The sequence below is a fragment of the Rousettus aegyptiacus genome, unplaced genomic scaffold (assembly GCF_014176215.1).
Source record: "Rousettus aegyptiacus isolate mRouAeg1 unplaced genomic scaffold, mRouAeg1.p scaffold_m13_p_14, whole genome shotgun sequence".
In the NCBI taxonomy this organism is placed as follows: Eukaryota; Metazoa; Chordata; class Mammalia; order Chiroptera; family Pteropodidae; genus Rousettus; species Rousettus aegyptiacus.
In genome coordinates, this window is record NW_023416289.1 from 60,315,270 (window position 1) to 60,333,802 (window position 18,533).

General features: G+C 46.7%; 1 protein-coding gene across 1 annotated transcript; it reads right to left on the reverse strand.

Moving 5' to 3' along the window:
- Positions 1-9,428: 9,428 nt before the first annotated feature.
- MCEE (methylmalonyl-CoA epimerase) lies at positions 9,429-18,445 on the reverse strand. Its single transcript, XM_016154885.2, has 3 exons — positions 18,362-18,445; positions 15,154-15,491; positions 9,429-9,719 (listed from the first exon to the last, which is right to left on the reverse strand). The coding sequence occupies exons 1-3, from the start codon at positions 18,414-18,416 to the stop codon at positions 9,567-9,569; spliced, it is 546 nt and encodes a 181-aa protein (XP_016010371.2). The 5' UTR covers positions 18,417-18,445; the 3' UTR covers positions 9,429-9,566.
- Positions 18,446-18,533: the final 88 nt, after the last annotated feature.

An 18,533-nucleotide genomic window follows, 5' to 3' on the forward strand; every position in this document is an offset into this window, starting at 1 on the left:
TGATGTTGGGGTTCTCGGGGGGCCGCCTAGATCCCATCCAGTTCTGAGTCCGTTATTCCAGGAGGAGGAGGGAGTAACTGTGAAAAGGAACACCAGAGTGGTTTTTATAAAGGGAGATGTGTACGATCTTCTTGGAGGAAAAAAGAGCATCCCTTAAACCACCAACTAAATTGAACAGATCATGTCACCACCGTGTCATTTGTCACCCCATGACCCTTCTCCCGACCCTCCAGCTCAGACTCCTAGCTGTGAGGACTGTACCCAAGCCAGCGAAATCAGACAATAAGTAAATTCCTGGCTTTGATACTTCGAAAGGCAAGGTCTGGGTGTCAGAAAGTGGGGGCCTCTCCTGCCCCTCTAGGGCAGTGATTCCAAAACTGGGCCCCAGGCAGCAGCATTAGCATCAGCTAGTGCCTAATTAGAAATGAAAATTCTGAGGTTCCACCCCAGACCTACAGAATCAGAGGCTTCAGGTGCAGAGCCCAGAGTCTCTATTTTAACACCCTCTGCGAGGTTCCGATGCACACCCAGGTTTAGACCCATGGGCTACGGAGTTCCCAGGCCACACTGCAGAGCAGCCAAATGTCTCCCCACCAGGCCTCTGGGGGCAGACGGTGCACACACAGCTCAGGGCCCAGGACAAATTGAGTTGAGACATGGAGGGTGATCAGGGATTCCGGGACCAGAATGGATCGGACGCTTCAGCAGATGCCAGCGCGAAGGGCCAAGGAAATGCTGGCTTCCCTCACACCACCAGCGCCAGACAGAGGACCCCCATGGGCCCAGACGCTGCCCCGCCACTGCCGCCGCCTCTCCCGTCTGGAGCCAGAGCTGGCTCCTGGCCTCTGAAGTCTTGCTACCTAGCGGTAAACGCAACTGTTTTAGCTGGTTCACTTCCAGAGAAAGCGTTTCCTGGAGTAAATACGGGCTTTTTGTAGGAATACAGAAGATGATCTTAAAATTTTATGGAAAGGTACTACAATAGCCACAACGACTCTGAAAAAGAAAAACAAAGTCAGAGGCTTTACATTTTCTTATTTCAAGACTTTTTAGAAGAGCAACAAGAATCGTGACAGTATAGGCATAAAAATAAACAATCACACTGAATAGAGTATAAAAATAGACCTACACATATATAGGCCTTTAATTTTCAAATAGGTGCAAAGGTATGTCAGCGGAGAAAGGATATTATGGTGAAATAAACACATACCTATCTTTTAAACAATAAACTTCAATCTATGTCCTCCCCACATATAAAAATTAACTCAAATGGATCATAGACCTAAACATAAAACCTCAACTATAAAAATTCTAGAAGAAATCATGAGAAATCTTTGTGAACTTGGATTAGGCAAATATTTCTGATAAGACGCAAAGCATGAGTCATAAAGAATTAATAAACTTGACTTCATAAAAATTAAAAACTTTTGCTCTATGGGAGATACTGTCAAGAAGATTAAAAGATAAGCCACAGAACTGAGAGACAAATATTCAAAAGTCATATTTGATGGGAGACTTGATTCTAGAATGAAAAAAAAAATCAAATTGCACACAATATGTCGTTTGTTACATTTTCATTATATCCTAATAAAGGTGTTTTTAAAAATGATATAATAGCTTTATAGATCCTGACAATTAAAGAGCTATTTAAGATACAGTGATTGAAAAAAAAAAAAACCTCACACAATAAAATCTCATAAAAATACCTTAAAACATATATTTAAAAGTAGTTGGAGGCATATACAGTAAGTTGTTAAGTAGTTCTCCTGGGGTGAGGCGGGGTGGGGAGCTCTCACTCTATATGTGACATTGTTTTCATGATTGAACTTTAATTGCATCACCTACATCATTATAAACGAGTTTTGATTTTTTGTCTTACAGTGCACATTCCGCTTGCTCCTGCCATTCTGATGCCAGGAAGTAATCCTCACACAGACAACCCAAGCACGAGAATGTGATTGTCACTGTAGCAACCCTGTGTCAGCCTAGGAATGGGTACCTCTCAATTCCCATGAACTTGCATATCAGTTTTCTACAGCTAAGTAACAGATTACTCCAAAACAGCAGCTTGCAGCCGCAAGCCTGTCGCAGATTTTCTGAGGGTCAGGGGTCTGAATGTGACCTCAGGTCTGCCAGTCAAGGTGTTGGCTGGAGCTAGGGCCACACCTGAAGGCTCAGCTGAGAATGGGCTGCTGCGAAGCTCACTCGCATAGTCACCGGCAGGATTCAGCTCCTCATAGGAAAATATTTGTTTTTTTTTTTTTTAAAAAGATATAACTGACGTTGATGTTGCGTGAGTTTAATTGGCACAACGTGTGACTCTGATACTGGTACATTGCAACACCATCACTGCCACGTGAGTTCTCACCTCCATCATGTCACCTAATCACCTGTTTTGTGCGGTGGGAACGTTTACGATCTAGGACATTTAAGAACATTCAAGACCCAGGCTCAGCAGCTCTGAAATGTACACACAGTACGGCATTGTTAACTGCACTCTTCATGCTGAGCATATCTCCAGCAGTGAGCCATCTAGTGACAGGTATGAGCCCCTCAACAAACGTCTCCCCAAAGCCTGGGAACCATTGTTCTACTCTGCTTCTGAGTTTGGCTTTTTTTAGATTCCACGTGGAAGTGATATCGTAAAGTACTTGTCTTGCTCTGATGTATTTCACTCAGCATAACCACAGTCCATCCATGTCACAAATGTCACGGCTGAATAACATTCGTATACGTATCTGACATCCTCCATGTCCATCCACCCTTGAGAGACACTAAGGTTTTTCCCACGTCTTGGCTATTATGAATAATGCTACAATGAACATAGGGGTGCAGATACCTTTTCAATATCCAAAACACCGTACTGATGACCGAAGGCCTCCCTCGGTCCCTCGCCACACGGGCTCCTCCGCAGGGCCATTTGCGACGTGTCAGCTGGCTAGAGTGAGTGGGTAGGAGCGGGAGTGAGAACCTGCAAGACGGGAGCCAGAGCCTCCGTGTAACCTAATCTCAGAATTAACACTGGACACCTTTGCCACATTCTGACTAATTAGGTGATCAGAATAAGACTCGAGCATAAAAATACATTGTATCAGTATAACTATGTGAAAGAGGCAGAATAGAAACGAAGTTTCAATTAGTAAAAACCACAAGGTAAAATTTCTGACTTTAAGAGTTTGTTTATGGTATTTGAAAAGTAAATGTTGGAGGGTTTCAAATCGCTACAGTGTTAAGATTCCACTGATAATGTAAAAAAAAAAAAAAGGATGTAAGTTTCTTTTAAAATATCAATTATTTGAATTCAGAATAAAAAAATTTAAATGTCGACTCAAAATGAGCAACAAGTTTTCACAATTATATTCTGAGGTAGGTGAGCACGTAAGTTTGAAGCACTGCTCCAACCGCTGTGCTATGGGGCAGGTTTCTAGAAGGCACGGCCAGGGGCCTGTTTGCACAGTGACTGTCCTAACCCCCCAGTCTGCAAAGCAGTGGTTCCAACACCCCTCTCTTCGGGGGTCCTCATTGCACCCCTCTCCACGGTTTTTCTCTCGTTCTCCACATGTTCGGCTGCTGCATTCTGCTCTGACTTCTGTCCCTCTGGTCAGCGCACCCCTGGGAAGCAGAGCCCACTGTGAGGGGAGCCCCACTCTCTCGCAGGGGACAGCCCTGAAGTCCTAGAGTGCGACAGTTGTTATTTACTCCATGTGGATGGACTGAGACGCCCCCGCCCTCGCCCGATAGCTTCCCACTGGACCTGCGTCGGGGTCTGTAACAGACGGGACCGAGCTCCTCTGCTAGCGGGGATGCTCTCGAGAACACGTCCCATGAGCTCCAGGTGTCTTCTTTGTAAGAAACTAAGAAGTTTTTTTCTCACTGAGGAAAACCTGATTGCCACAGACTACTGGCGAGGTTTTGTCACACTACAGGCACAACTTGCAACTGGCTGTGTGCTTGTGTTGCCTCCTAGAAGGTCAGAGACAAACGCCTGGCTGACCTCTGGAAACTTCGCGGGACCCGAGGAGGCTCGCTGTACTGTTGTCCCTAAGTTTCCGTGTACTGTGATTCTGTAAATCTATTTGACTCTGTTTCATTATGTGTTTCCTTGTTACATGTGTGCAAGCACAGTGTTGCCCTCGAATGAGGCATTGCTGTCAAAGGTGCAGTCAAAGCCACGAACAAACGAGATGCTGAACTTCACTGTCCTTTGCTGCAGGTCATAGCAAGCTGTCTTATACCACGAGTACTGCCTGAGATGACCCATTCTCTGCCAACAGGCTTAGAAGTGACGTTTACTTTAGTCTGTCTCCCAGCCTACTAGCTCAAAAGACCAACCTGGGCATAACCCAAGTGACCCTGTCGTATTGAGACAAACTCGCATCAACCAAACCCACAGAGACTGATGTATAAGCCAGAATTCTATATTATTAATTTAGGATGAAAAACACATCCATCAGGTGGACCCTGAATGCTGGCACTGGCATGTGTGATGAACACAGGGGAGGGAGTCAACGTCATGCTCAAGGCCAGGAGCAAACAAAGCCCAGACCCCAGCACGCAGCTGGGATGCTGGGCTCTGGGGTGGTGACCAGGAAGGTTGTGTCCACGGCCTTCTTGCAAACAACACTTTTCATTAGCAAACTGTATTTACATTACTGTTTTCCACTCCGAGCTTACATCTCTATTTGAGTCCCCTTGACAGGAGTTTGGGAACAACTACCTAGTCATACATCTGCAAACGGCCTCGTTTATTCTCTGGAAAAGGCTGCTGACCGCATCCACTGCCTACAGACTGTACTAGTGTGCCTGGCCAAGGGCAACCCCCTTTTCCTCCCTCATCTCTGAGTTCTCCGGAGGAGCATCTTGGCACTCCTTCCAGTAAAAACGTGGCAGCCTTCCTCCCCTACCAAAACCAGTTCTTTCAATTTATAAAATGAAGAAGAGATTCTGGCTTTAAACAACTAAGATTTGAATCAAAATCGAGAGGTATCTTTCTGTACGCAATAAGCGCATAAAACTGAAATGCTTTTCCAACTGGTGAAAAGCACAGAACAGCTATTCTGGCTTTGAACTCAGCAGGGTGGTGCATCCACGTCCACCCTGGATGCTGGGGACCCCGTGTCATATTTGTAGGTCACCTTGAGACACCTACTATTTCTGTAACTGCGAGCCAAACACAGTTATCTGACCAAAGAGGACATACGAGCCCATAAACCTCTCGGTTCGTATTGATTTCAGTAGAGTTTCAACAGCTCGGAGAAAGGTAACGGAAGATATTTGGGCAGAGAGACAGGGAAAAGTATGTTCTCCTACCACAGATAGAATCGAGTGTCCTGCCCCGGACTGGAGGAATAACTCCCGAGGCCGGGTCTTCCCTTCCACGTGAACATCACGCCGGGTCCTGTTCGCTTCGACGGTCTCGTGTCCCTTTGTCCACTCTGCGCCCGCTGTCAACGTGAACAGAGCAAGGAGCCTTGGATGTAGACAGACTATCTAGAGAATGACAGACGCAGGTTTGGGCCCCAAACGGGGAGAGAGTCCCCCAAAACCTCTGTTGTTTCTTCGGTGGAGGCAGAAATCGTGGGAGGGGCACGGTTTGGGGAGGCGAGGCCGAAGCGGGGTTGCATCCCAGCTCTCTCCTCGTCTGTGAAATGGGGTTAATATCAGTGCCAATTCCGCAGCTCTGTTGTGAGTTTAAAACGTTTAGGTGAGTTGCGGTGGAGTCTTTGGGGTCAGGAGAGAAGCATCTGCCCAGGCAGGGGCGCAGAGAGGAGGGGTGTGTGGGGAGCGCCCCTGTGGGACAGATGGGGGACGAGAGGCCCTCCCAGAGTGAGGAGTCTGCCAGCTGGGGCTGGCAGTTCGAGCTATTACCTATCGTAGTACCGGCGAGGACGCCTGGGCAAGCCGCAGGAGGTGGAGAGATTCCAGCAACTTCACCAGGGTTCTGTGAGAACCTCCACTTGCAGGCTCGTCTGCTCAGCGGCGCAGCTGCCCCGTCCCAGGCAGCCCCTCCTGGCTTCACCTGTGCCCTCGTCCTCCACGCAGAGGCGAGCGAGCGTAATGGACTCCAGACTTTTTTAATCAGGCACCTTTTCAGTAAAAACACCTTGAGGGGGCCTCTCTGAATTGGGATGTTTAATTATCACAAGATATGATCAAACGTTCTGACGTACACTACTGAATATAAACAAAAGCAGAAAATTTCGAGGGACATAAAATATAAATGGAAATTGTACTACTTTCTTTCTCCATTCCGACAGATCATCTTATGTGCCATTTAAAACCTCGGGGCACCTCCCTGAGTAACCGCGGGTTACGAGAATGTCACAGGAAGGACGAGTGGAAAGACACCTGATCGGGGCATTGCGGGCCAAGCCGAGGCTTTCTCCCAAAGAGCCACGTAGCTGTGTCTTTGAAATGCTTCTCCAGGTTCACCACGGCTTCTTTGGATTTTAGGGATCAAAATTCTGCAAAATTAGAAAACTCAAATACATGAATAGTCCAATTTGGCAAAACCAGTCTGCGTTGGTTTGTACCCGCTGTGAAGGTAACGTGAAGGCACTCCCTCCCCGCGCCTCCCACGCCACTGTTCTAGAAATTATTGTTAATTAATTCATCCTTTAATGTTGGTTACGAATCTTTAATCCAGCTGGCTTTCTCTGAAGTCTCAACACAAGGAAGAGGTGGAAATTAATTCAGGAATTCTAAACAAGGCATTTCAAAACTCCTTTGAAACAGCTGGTACAAAACCTGATGCTTTTGTTTTCCCCTAGGAAGCGAGGCATTCTGCTAGCAATCAAACAAGCGGCAAGTGCAACGGCTTACAGGTATGTCCTTTCGGGGGCCTTATTCGGTCTGAATTCAGCAACATCAACACCCTGAGGCTGGGGGCATCGCCTTCACTGGCAGTGATCAAGTCGCGCACCTGCTCCCTAACCTGCTCTGCTACCCTAATACAAGGCGCACATAGGTCAAACACGTGACTTGTCTCTATTTGCCATAAGGAGACGTATGACGACTGAGAAGCCACGATTTCACATTTTATGAACTGCTTTCTAGAGGTTACACCAACAAGATTAATGTATTCAACAATTTACTGACCACCAGGTGCAAAGTGTTGTGTGAGGCACTGGAAAACAGCAGTGAACCAAGAAACCCCTAACAAGAGACAGCTGGAAAATCCTCAAATAATGGAGATTAAACAACTCTTCTAAATAACACATAGGTCAAAGGAGAAATCTCAAGTCAAATTTTAAAATGTTCTGAACTAAATGAAAAATAAAACATAACTTATCAAACCTTGTGGGATACAGGAAAAGTGGTGATTAGGAGGAAAGTTATAGCAACAAATATTTTTGAAATATCTAAACCAGCCCTCTTAAGCTTACGCCTTGGGAAACTGGAAGGCCTGAATCTATACTGTGACCCGTCACTGACAAGGGCGATGGGATTTGAGTCCCACCTGGACTTTAACTGAGGCTTTATTGGTGTGTCGGGGGCTAAGCATCACCCTGAGTCAGAATTCCATGAGGGAGAAAATGGTGCACAGATGCTCAGAGGCTATTCATGCCGTTTACTACACATACCATTTTGCATATGTCGCTACCAAATTTTATTCTGCTTATGAACGCAGAATCTTATTGAATCATCAATTTATTAAATTCCAGTGAATTTCATTTAAAAAGATGCTATATTTTTGTTCAGCTCAATGTTTTTCTCTGATACTGCTTCTATTACTTAAAAGTGTGTTGTGTCAGTTACAAGTGTTTTGGAGATTCCTTGTTATTGATTTCTAGTTTAATTCAGTTATGACCACAAAGCATATTTTACACGGTTTTACTCATTTTAAATATCTTATTGCTTCTTTTATAACCCAAGATATGGCCCGTCTTGGTGTCCCAAACATGCCTGACAAGAATGGGTATTCTGTATTAGTTGATGGTGCTGTCTGGCTCTATATAGTTGCTTTCTAATAGTTTTATACGTTACCAACTATAACTGAATTTGCCTTTTTCGGGTTCTGTTAATTCTTGCTTCGTGTATATTGCAGGCCTACTGCTTAGTGCACGTTCATGTATTATGTTTTCTAGTGATCTGGTCCTTTTAGCATTATGCAATGTTCCTGGCAATTTTCTTTTGTGCTCAAGTCTACTTTGTCCGATGTCACAGCCACTCTAGCTTTCTTTGGATTAGTGTTTGCAAGGATATCTTTTTCGATTCTTTTGCCTACCAATATTATTACATTGGAAGGGGATTACTTGTAGACAGCACATGGCTGGGTCATGTTTTTATCCATTCTCCCAGTCTCTTATTTCACTGTTCAGCCCACTTACATTTAACGTAATTATTGACGTTACGATGTAGCCTGCTTTTACTGTTTTGTCCTGTTTCCCCTTATCTGTCTTCAGGTAGGTATTCTGGACAGTCTTCAGTATTCCATTTTGATTTGTCTACACGTTTTAGTGTATCTCTCTGTAAGACATTCTCAGCAGTTACTCTAGGGACTGCACTACATATATGCGCTGGATCACAGTCCACCTGTGTCAACATTTACCTCTTCCGGTGGAATGTTGACACTCGACCAGCATTTAGGTCTCTTTATCCTTGCCCTTTATAATACAGTTATCTTAAACATCACCTCTATACACAGGGAGAACCACATCAATGTCACACATTTTGCTTTTAACTTTTAAATGACAAGTATAACGAGGTGTCATACTTGTCTTCCATAAGCTCGATGTGTACACACCTCCTCATTTCCTCAACATCCAGTCATCACTGAATTTAAGACCTTAACCGCTTTCCCACACACTATGCATTCTGGACACCACCCGTGGTTCTTGAAATTCATCTGATACTCGTTGCTATTACATTTGGGAGTCTGACCAAAGACCTGATATGCCTCTAAGCCCTTCCCCTGAGATCTACATTTCATTCCTTTTCCTTTTCCAACTCATTCGTGTTGTTTTGTCAGCATTTACATTTATTTTTCGAAGTAGTTTTCCCACCTGGACAATAAATTTGCGAATGAGTTTTTATTCATTTTATATACTCGTCTAGGGCCTGTTGTGTTCTAGCACTTGAATGATAGGTGAATCTACAAATTCACTGCCCTCTCGATGTCTGATTTTTTAAAAACTCAGCCGTCTACATACCCAAGAGATCGTGCATCAACTTTTCCACAAAACTTCCCGTTCGTACATCTAGCACTAGCAGCCAAAACACCTGCTGGAAGGAACTTGTGAACATGAGTCATTCCAGAAGAGCAAAAGTTTCGAGGTCAAAATGCCCTGACCTTAAACAGTGTGCTCTAAAACACTCTCCCTAACACCCTGAGAAACCACTCTGTCCCAAGCACGTAGCCATGCCACTGTCAGGTGCCCTTTCCTCACTCCTTTGTGTGTCCCTCCCACCACACACACACACAAAGGTACATATAACTTCTTGATCTCTTTTGGCAACTTGGTTTCTAACATCGAGCTTCCGAGTGACGGAAGCACGCAGGCGGACTCGAGGCCACAGCGCGTTCTGCTGTGCTCTTCCGGCGAGCAGCTTCCTGCAGACCCCAGTCAGGCTTGCTCCAGCTCCACGAGCACGCCGCCGCAGTCCTTGGGATGGAGGAAGACCACCGGTTTCCCATGCGCTCCTACTGTGGCCTCTTCACTCAGACTACGGATCTTCTTTGCTTTCAAATCCATCACAGCGGCATGTATGTCATCCACCTGGAGGAAAGAAGGAGAACACATCTGAGACCACAAAACACCGAATTACAGTATCTTAACACTGAGACCTTTGCAGTCTCCCATGGCCGACCTCCTCTACCGATGGGCAGAACCATTCCTGACCCACCAAGAGAACAAGCTGAATTCTAAGTGCTTAAGGGTTTTCATCTGTGGTGAGCATGTCTCCTTACAGCCAAGTAGTGCATGCTACGCTGTGTGACACATTCTTCTGGCAGGACCACTGGGGTACTGCACAAACCCTTCTTTCCTGAGAGCCTTGGGTTCCTCGTCTCTAATAGGTGGATGAGCCATGCCACACAAACAGGGAAGAGTTTAAAATGAGGCGGCAGATAAGAAGCTCTTGCACAGCTGACAGGAGATGCTCAGCAAACGTGAGCGCTCCCCTGATCCCCAGACCTGCCACCTGCCAAACTACCTGCCATCGCTTTTGAAATTAAAACTTCATATACATGAAAATCAGTGTTAAACGGTCACCAAAATGTTTTCCTCCGTTCTAAAAAACCAAACATTTACAATTTTATGACTCTCCTGTAAATCATTTCTATTTTGTTTATTTGCAGTCTAGGTTAAAGGAGCAAATAGGTCCCTATCTACTTATGGAAAAATGATTCCCTCTATCTTGGAAAGTCATCATCTGAGCCGGAGAACCGAGGAGTTGGAGAAGAAGGCGCACCGCGCACGCTAAGTGCTCAGGCATCACCTGGAGTCCAATGCTCCAACAGCATCCTACACATTAAAAAAATGCAGAGAATAACACGACACCCACATACCCAACGTACAACGTAATGAACATTCGTATGTACATGATCTTATTGTCAAAGAGCAAGGATTATATACTGGATCCTAAAACTGGTCAAACAACAGACGAGGACACTGAATACCACTATAAATACACTGCGGTTTCTTCGAACAGTGTACACTCTACTCACACAACCCTGATAAAGGCCCCTTTAAAATCCGATCGCGCTACCCAAATCAATGGGTGACGTGGTCACGTCGTGCTGTCCTAAAATGCTGGTCTGTTCTGATCTTTCCAGAACAGCGGGACTCCTGATGGCGTACGTTTTTGTATCTGGATATAATGAATTTCATTCTATTGCATTTGACCTCTTTCCATTTTCCCAAGGTTAGTCTAAATTCAGTCTTTCCATCTGAAAATAATTTTAAAGTTATACATGAAAATTTAAACAGATAAAGCTAAGTATCCCTTACGTACCATTAATATAATCTCCTTCTCCAGAGATAAACACTGTACTGTTTGACATATTCTTCCAAATCTTAAAATTACTTATAATCTTGACGTGTATAATAGTAAAGAATTTGGCCTGTCTAAAGAGAGGTCTGGCCTTGACTTCTGGGAGGTAATTTCTATAACCTGATAGGAGTGTCTTAGTTTAGGGAAGAAGCTGATGAAACTGAATGGTAAAGCAGAGCTGGCCACACCCGAGTCTTAGGGTAGGGGTCGGCTACCAGACCCTGCGACTTTGGGTAGGGTCCCACAGTATGAGTAGCTCAGGAGGCTGAGACCAGCCATGTGGGCGATCAGCCAACCAATCATACATGAACACTCAGCACTGAGGCTGGTGTGAGCTTCCCTGGTGGGCATGTCACGCCAACGGTAACGTGTCCTGGGAAAAACGAAAGCTCCAAGACGAGAACCCTCCCAGATCTGCCCTATGTGCTCCTTCCTTTGTTTGCCTGGGACCTGTATCCTTTGCAAAGCTAATAAACGGTAACCGTGAGTGTAACAACTTGTAGCTAGTTGTGAGCATTTCAAGTGGCTCAGCGAGCGTGAGGGTGGTTTGGAAACCCGCTAGTTTGCCAAGTTTGCCAATGGTGTCGGAGGTGAGGGTCTTCTGGAGCCTGTGTGTCCTCTACACCTGATGGCTGGCTCTGCACTCTGCGGTCTGACTAGTAAGAATACAAGTAAAAGTTATATAAGAATGATGTCTTCTATAGATGCACCATCTACTTTAAGGGTGTAAGAAATGTGGAGCAATTCAATTTGGGAAATTAAGTTCTTCCTCCTAGAAACAACAACAGCACAGTCAATAATAACCCATCTTTATAAATGTGTTTGTACAGTCCCTTTTACAACTCTGTGAGCCCCTGGAGGCCGTGGGTGAAAACCTTGGCTATTCACTTCAACTTATTAGTTTCTCCTGGGCGACAGGGGGAGGCGGGGGAGGGGGGCGGGGGAGGGTGATCGGTGCCCAGGAGCTCAGCCTGGTTCTCCCGGAGCCACAGCACTCTAAATTAAAAAATGTCTGGATTATCAGAATCTTCAAGTAAATCTTATAATCTCTTTGGCCCTCAGCTCCCTCATCTGAAAATGGCAATACAATCTTGTTTATTTGAAAGCAAGGAGTTAGATTAAATAAGATGTTTTAAAAAACCTAAAGGTATGGAATTTTCAGTGACCAAATTTTATGAACAAGTAATAATGTGTTTTTATGGTACATATTTTGATTTTTAAATATGGCCTTTTACATAAAATCATAATGGTACTAGTTGATACCAATTATGAATAAATTTAATCCTCAAACTGATATAAATCCATCAAAGTTAAATTTAAGTCTGGATGAAATATCTGTTTCAATCCTCTTTTCCTCCAAACTAAAAACTAAGTGAATCACGTACCCATAAGGCTGTTCTCACTTCGTGCGGGGTTCAGAGGGTTCCTGTGCGTTCCTGGGGATTACTTCAGAAGGCCTGCACTTACCCATGTTTCCACACTGGCTGCACATATGCCGTCTGTGTATAAACTATGCAGAAGTGTCCCCAATGCTGCTCTCCCCTGACACCTTCACCAATTGAAAGTAGAACATTACAAAAAACAAACAAAACAACAACAACAAAAAACCCTAGATTTATTTAATTCACAGGACTCTTATTCCGAGAGGATTTCTCTTATTTCCTCTTCTTTACTTTTTCCTGGTAATAAAATGCCTTTTCTTTTACAGAATGATGTTACCAGTAGATGGTAACATTTCTTTATCTAATAACACAGAAAATGTAAAACCTCGTCAAACTGCTCAGTGTTTCTGTTTTGTTCTGTTCTCTGGAAGTGTCACCACTGTATGGGACCCCCGTGGCTAGGGACTGGTGATACACAGACCCTTTGTAGGGTTTAGCAGTTGCCTAGGGTTTACTGTAAAGCCCAAGAGAATGGAATTTTCTGAAAAGTCCAATTTTCTCCCTTCTTGATTGAAAAGCATGCAGAAAATAAGTTACCTCACTAGCCTTTTACCTTAAAGTTATATAACTTTTCTTTCATAAGGAATTCACACTCAACGAAAAAAGACCTATAAAACACACAAAAGTGTACACAAGAAAGCAAGTCGCCTATTACCCAACTATTCAGAAAACCACACGGTGACACTGCGGCCTTTCTTCACACTTTTTCCCATCTCATTCTTTCAATTGGCACTTCTGTCACATGCTGTCCCAGCAGCCTGGGCCAGGGAGCACAGCGCCTTCCCCGTACCCGGAGCCTGGAACCCTCAGTCCTCGCAGCCTCGCTCATTGGGTGGCCTCCCCCCGTCACCGTCCCTGTCACTGCTGCCGCCCCTCCCTCACTGTGCACTCCTCAGCCCGTCTCCCCCACCCGCTGCGTCCTCACTGTGCCAGGCCACCCAAGCCCCAGGTCACGGCCTCCTAACCCCAGCTGGGCTGGGCCACGGCCCGCGCGGAAGTGTCCCACATGCTCACACCGCCCAGACCTCGCGCAGGCCTGGGCCCCAGGTCAGACATGAGGACTGCACGCAAGGACACCTGCCATCCCACACGGGGTCACCATCTCCCTGCACTGATGCCCCCCTCCACAGGGTCAGGCCTGCCCCACGTGCTGGGTGACATACACGGTGCCAAGGCCTCCCTCACCCTGCACGGGCTCCCACCCTCCACCTGCCCCTCCCCCCATGTAGATGCTGGGCTGGCCTCCTCACCCAGGCACCCAGCTTGGTCCCTGACCTTCATGGCTGGCAGCCCTGGCCCGTGGGCGCCCTCTTCACCCATGAGCCCCAAAGCTCGCTCTGGGACACTCCAGCTCTCCCCACCACGGGGGTCAGCTATTCTGCTGTGCCCACCTCAGGGCCTCGGGACTGAACCGGCTAGGGAGGCGGGGCAGGGGCCCCAAGCACTTGTAGTGCTGCGCTGTCCCCTCCCTCGGCACCTGGAGCGCAGTCTCCGGTGCGACTCAGTGCGCCGGCCGTGCCCTCGCTGCCCTCTGCCTGCCCTCTCTGCTCTCACCTGCACTGTTACTCGTTTGTCCTTCTGCACCTAAAGGGCTGTATTCTGGCCAGTCGCCTCCAATCCTCTGTGGAAAACGCAGGGCGCCCGTGAGTAACGACACAAGCCGGCACCCCAGGAGGACAGAGGGGACTTCGTGTCACCGTCAGCTGCTTTTCTGCAGCATCTAACGTTGTGACGGCCAGAGTGACACTGAGAACCCTTAACAGCCGGGAATGTGAAACAGATGAGGGTGCCCACCAAATGAACCAGAAGGGACTGTGCGCGACCGGGCCCAGGGGCCCCTCGGCACAAGCCTTACCCCTTCCGTTGCTGAACTGTGTGTCTGTGGTGGGGGCTTCCTGAGAGGTCCCAGGGACGGTCACTCAGGAGGCTTAGAGCAGCAGCTGCTGACCAGCCGGCGTGGGTCACCTGCGGTCCCGCAGAGGCGGCCCTGGCAGGCCCTGTTCGTCACGTGCTCAGCAGTCCGCACTACGACGGGAACTAAGTCAGCCTTGCACCCACTTGAGAAGGAACAAGATTCTCCGGATTACGAAGGAGGCCTAACATTAATCACGTCCTTCCTCCTAGCGGAGAATTTAAACTGAAGCGTAACTGGTATGGCTGTGGTCTCAAAAGGCACGAAGCTGAACGAGAACACCCACAGGGAAGGGTCTCTAGTGAGAATGTTCTCGCATGTTTCACGTTTTCTCAGAAATCACTAGCAGATGTGAGTGAGAGATCTTCAAAACCAGTCAGAAATTGAAAATGTACTGCTTTTGCAATGAGCAACTAGTTGTTAGAATTTTAGGGCAGAATAAAAATACAAGAATACTTAGTATGTATGTAGAAAGTCTTACTTTACAAGGCTGTCCATTGCTTCTTCTCACTGCCCTGTGCTGCTGTAAGCAGCCGCATTACCATTACACGGGAGGCCACACATGACCAATAAATGCTAGAGCGAAAACGCACATCTGTTAAGGCCAACTTCGACGGCCTTCACGGTGGCTGTTGAAACCAGATTTCAATAAACTATGTTATTATTTGCAGTTTTCTAGAGGGAAAGAGAACATATCTATTAATCCACCTTGGAGTGGGACCGACGGGGTCATCCTCCTTAAAGAACTTTAATCAAGTTTCTCATGGAAATTGGAAACTCCAAGCATTAAAGTTATTGAAATACCTCAATGCAGATGTGATGCATCCCTCCAGCCTTGTTTTTCTGCAGAAAACCTGCAATCGGACTGTTATTTCCCAACGGATGAAGCAGTTCCACCTTGGTATTTCCCAGGTTGACAAAAACGACAGATACTCCATGCTCAGGAAGAGGGACCGCCTCGCTTACCTGGGCCCCCAGAACACTCTTATAGAATTCTTTGGCCTTTTCCAAGTCTGGCACTGCTATGGCCACATGATTGAGTCGACCCAGGTTCCACACGGGACCTGCCACTTGATGCGAGGGCTGGCGGGTGACAAAAGCTCTTACTGTTGGAACTGGAGTTTGAAGTCTGGGAAAAAGCACTGAAAAATAGAAGAGTCATTGATAGTCTTTTGAGAATAAATGCACTTCTAAAATTAATGTTTAAGAATGAAATAAATTATACATGTAATTTTTAATTACTAAAATTAAATTAGGAGAGGTAAAGGGAAAAACCTCAAGTCAAAATCACTTGCTCAGCTCTGAAGTAACTGGAGTTAAAAAGCTAATTCTGAGCTTTTTAGACTCAGAGCAAAGAATGACATTTTTCATGATTTACACTTACTGACAGCACTTAAAGGACAGCTGCACATTAAACATTACTTGCTAGTCTGCATTTCATGAATGGCACTTTTAAATGTGACAGTGCAATAACATGTATTTAATGATGACGACAAGCAATTTTCTTCCTTATCTACAACTACTTTTCTGTCACATGTTCTGTAATAAGTTCATTACAGCCATGAACATTCAGTACTTTTTAATATGTATTTTATTTGAATGATTATCAGATAAGAAAAATATCTCGTTATTGGGGGAAAAACAAGCAAAGATTGAGAGGGAACCTAAACTCATGAAAACTTCCTCTGACACTAGATTTTTTAATGATTTTTTATAATTTTGAAAGATTAGGTGGATTAGAACTGTTTGTGAATGCGAAGAAACCACCTTCATTTGGAAACTGAAGAGGCCTGATTTGCTGTCCTCTGCATTACTGTGTCCCCAGTCCCCAAACAATGGATTTAAGAGCTGGATTCTCTCCAGAATCAAAGTTATACACATGTACGAGGTCTAAACACAATCCTGTAAAACTGCATCACTTAATAAAAAAATATGAAACAGCATGCTGAAGAACACATATTTTAAATAATTGGTTTTTAGCTCTTGACACAAAATACTTTAAACAGTACTAAGTATCACAGAGCTTTGGCTAATGAAAAATTAGCTCCCCTTTACTGAAGTTTTTGATAACAAGGAAATTAAAGCAACACGGTTTGATTTCAAACCATCGACCCTGTTGGGAAAGGTGGTCCCATGTGTACAGCCTTTCAACCCCACTGAGTTGCAGAAGGGTGGGCCTGGGCCTGGAATCTTCCTTACCAAGAGACAAAGAGCAACTCTATAATTCACTCACACTCCTCAGGCTTCTCGTTAACTTGGGAAATCCTTTTAATATCATAAAGAAGTGGAAATTGTGTTTATAATCCTGCCCTTCAGTAACCTACAAACTGGTTACCGCCCCCCAATGCAGATAGGCCCCATCTCGAGGCATTCCCCTACGGCTGGGGTTCAGAAGCAGTGGTCAGAATCCCATGGTGTAACATCTGACTGATTTGACCTCACCTAGTAGGCATCCCTGGGTTTATTTCACTGTTGGAGTTACACAATACTTCTATGCAATCTTGTTAACTGGAATCACCAATTCTGGAAGTGAACCATGACACAGCCCAGTTCTGCCTAACAGAGGGAAGCAGTAATAGTCCAGTGAGCACTTTAATGCTCACGGTAACTCTATGAATCAGACAATATTATTTTTCCCACTTAGACACATGGAAACTAGGCCTGAGTAATTTTCTTCAAGGTCACACTCAGTGGCACAGCTGGACGGACCTCCAGCCCATGTCTGTCTGATATCAAAGTTAATGCGGTTAATCCACTATGTTTAATTTTCTCATTCCTCTAAATTCTTTACCATTGTTTTCTCAATCCGTAATATCTTTAGTATATGTTCTATGAGCAATGTCTACTTTCTAAGAGACGATTCTTGGTTTTATGAGTTTTCTCTCTTTTTGCAAAGGGCTACTGCAGTGATGTGTGAGACTTGTGCTTCACGGAGGAGAGGAGAGGAGAGGAGAGGAAGGACCGTCTGGGATGGTGCGTTATGAGCAAAACTGGAATTAAAACCTGTTAATTATTCATTTTAACAAGCTGTGCTCAGCCCGTTGTGATTTCTTTTTTTGACGCGTACACATCACCTCTTTAAACTGGTAATGTGATGAGACTCTCAGGGGCGCTTCTCTGTATGCAGCTGTCCCTCAGCCCTGGTGACGGATGCTAAGCGATTTTGTGATTGGTGAGAAAGACTAGGGATGGACAAAAGAGCGGCTGGGTGTGGGACTGGCCAGAGGGCGCCTGGGGCTGCAGGTGTCTGTCATCAGGCGGAGCGGACGACACGTTCTGGGAGAGGAAAATAACTCTGCTGAGGGGTCATCTCCCTGAACACCTGAAGGTGCTGCGCTGAGGGACCTGTCACAAGTGTTGGGAAGAACCTCGGGGGCGTCACCGCGCGGCATGGCCTTCCTCCCCGGGGATTCCGGATGAGGGGAAAAAAGAGAGGAAGAGGAGAATGTGGGTGGCTGTGGGGAAAGTGGCAGGAACCCTGGCTTTCTGTTATCACTGATTCCATCACGCTTTTCTTTTTTTAAAAAACGAAAGTGCAGAAAACCCGGGGGACCCTGCAACCGAGTCGCCAGACGGGTTTACCCGCGCGGTCAGGAGCATGTCGGGGCGCGCAGGGTCTGGGGTCCCCAGCACGACCCTGCAAGAGCTCGGGGTCGGCGTCCGTCCTTTCGACTCGCCCTTCTTCCCGGTTCCCCGCGTGCGCTCGCGGGACGCGGTGAAGCCAACACCGTCCCTCCGCCTCGACCCCTGTCCCGGCCTTGCTGTCCCCGCGGACAAGTTGCCTCGCCTGGCCGGGCCGCACTTAAAAGGCGCAAAGCTAACGACGCAGCCGTCCCCGGGAGGCTGCGAGACTCAAAAGCCACGGAGCCCGCCCGCCAGTCTGAGGCGACGGCCCGGGAGACACCTGCCTCAAGGTGCTGCGGCCCCGGGGGCGGGGCGCGGCGGAGCTCGGGGCTCTGGCCACCCGCCCCGCCCCGCCCCGCAGAGAGTCCCGACGGCGCGGGGAAGTCACCTGCGGGGCCCACAGCAGACGACGCCGCAGCCGCCAACCTCAGCACGCGCGCCATCTTGGGAAGCGACCCGCCAGACCCGACGTGCGTCGCTCGGGGGCGGAGCTGGGCCGAGGGGCGGAGCAACGTGGCGGGGCGGTGAGAAGGGGCGGGGCAAGGAGCCGAGGGCGGAGC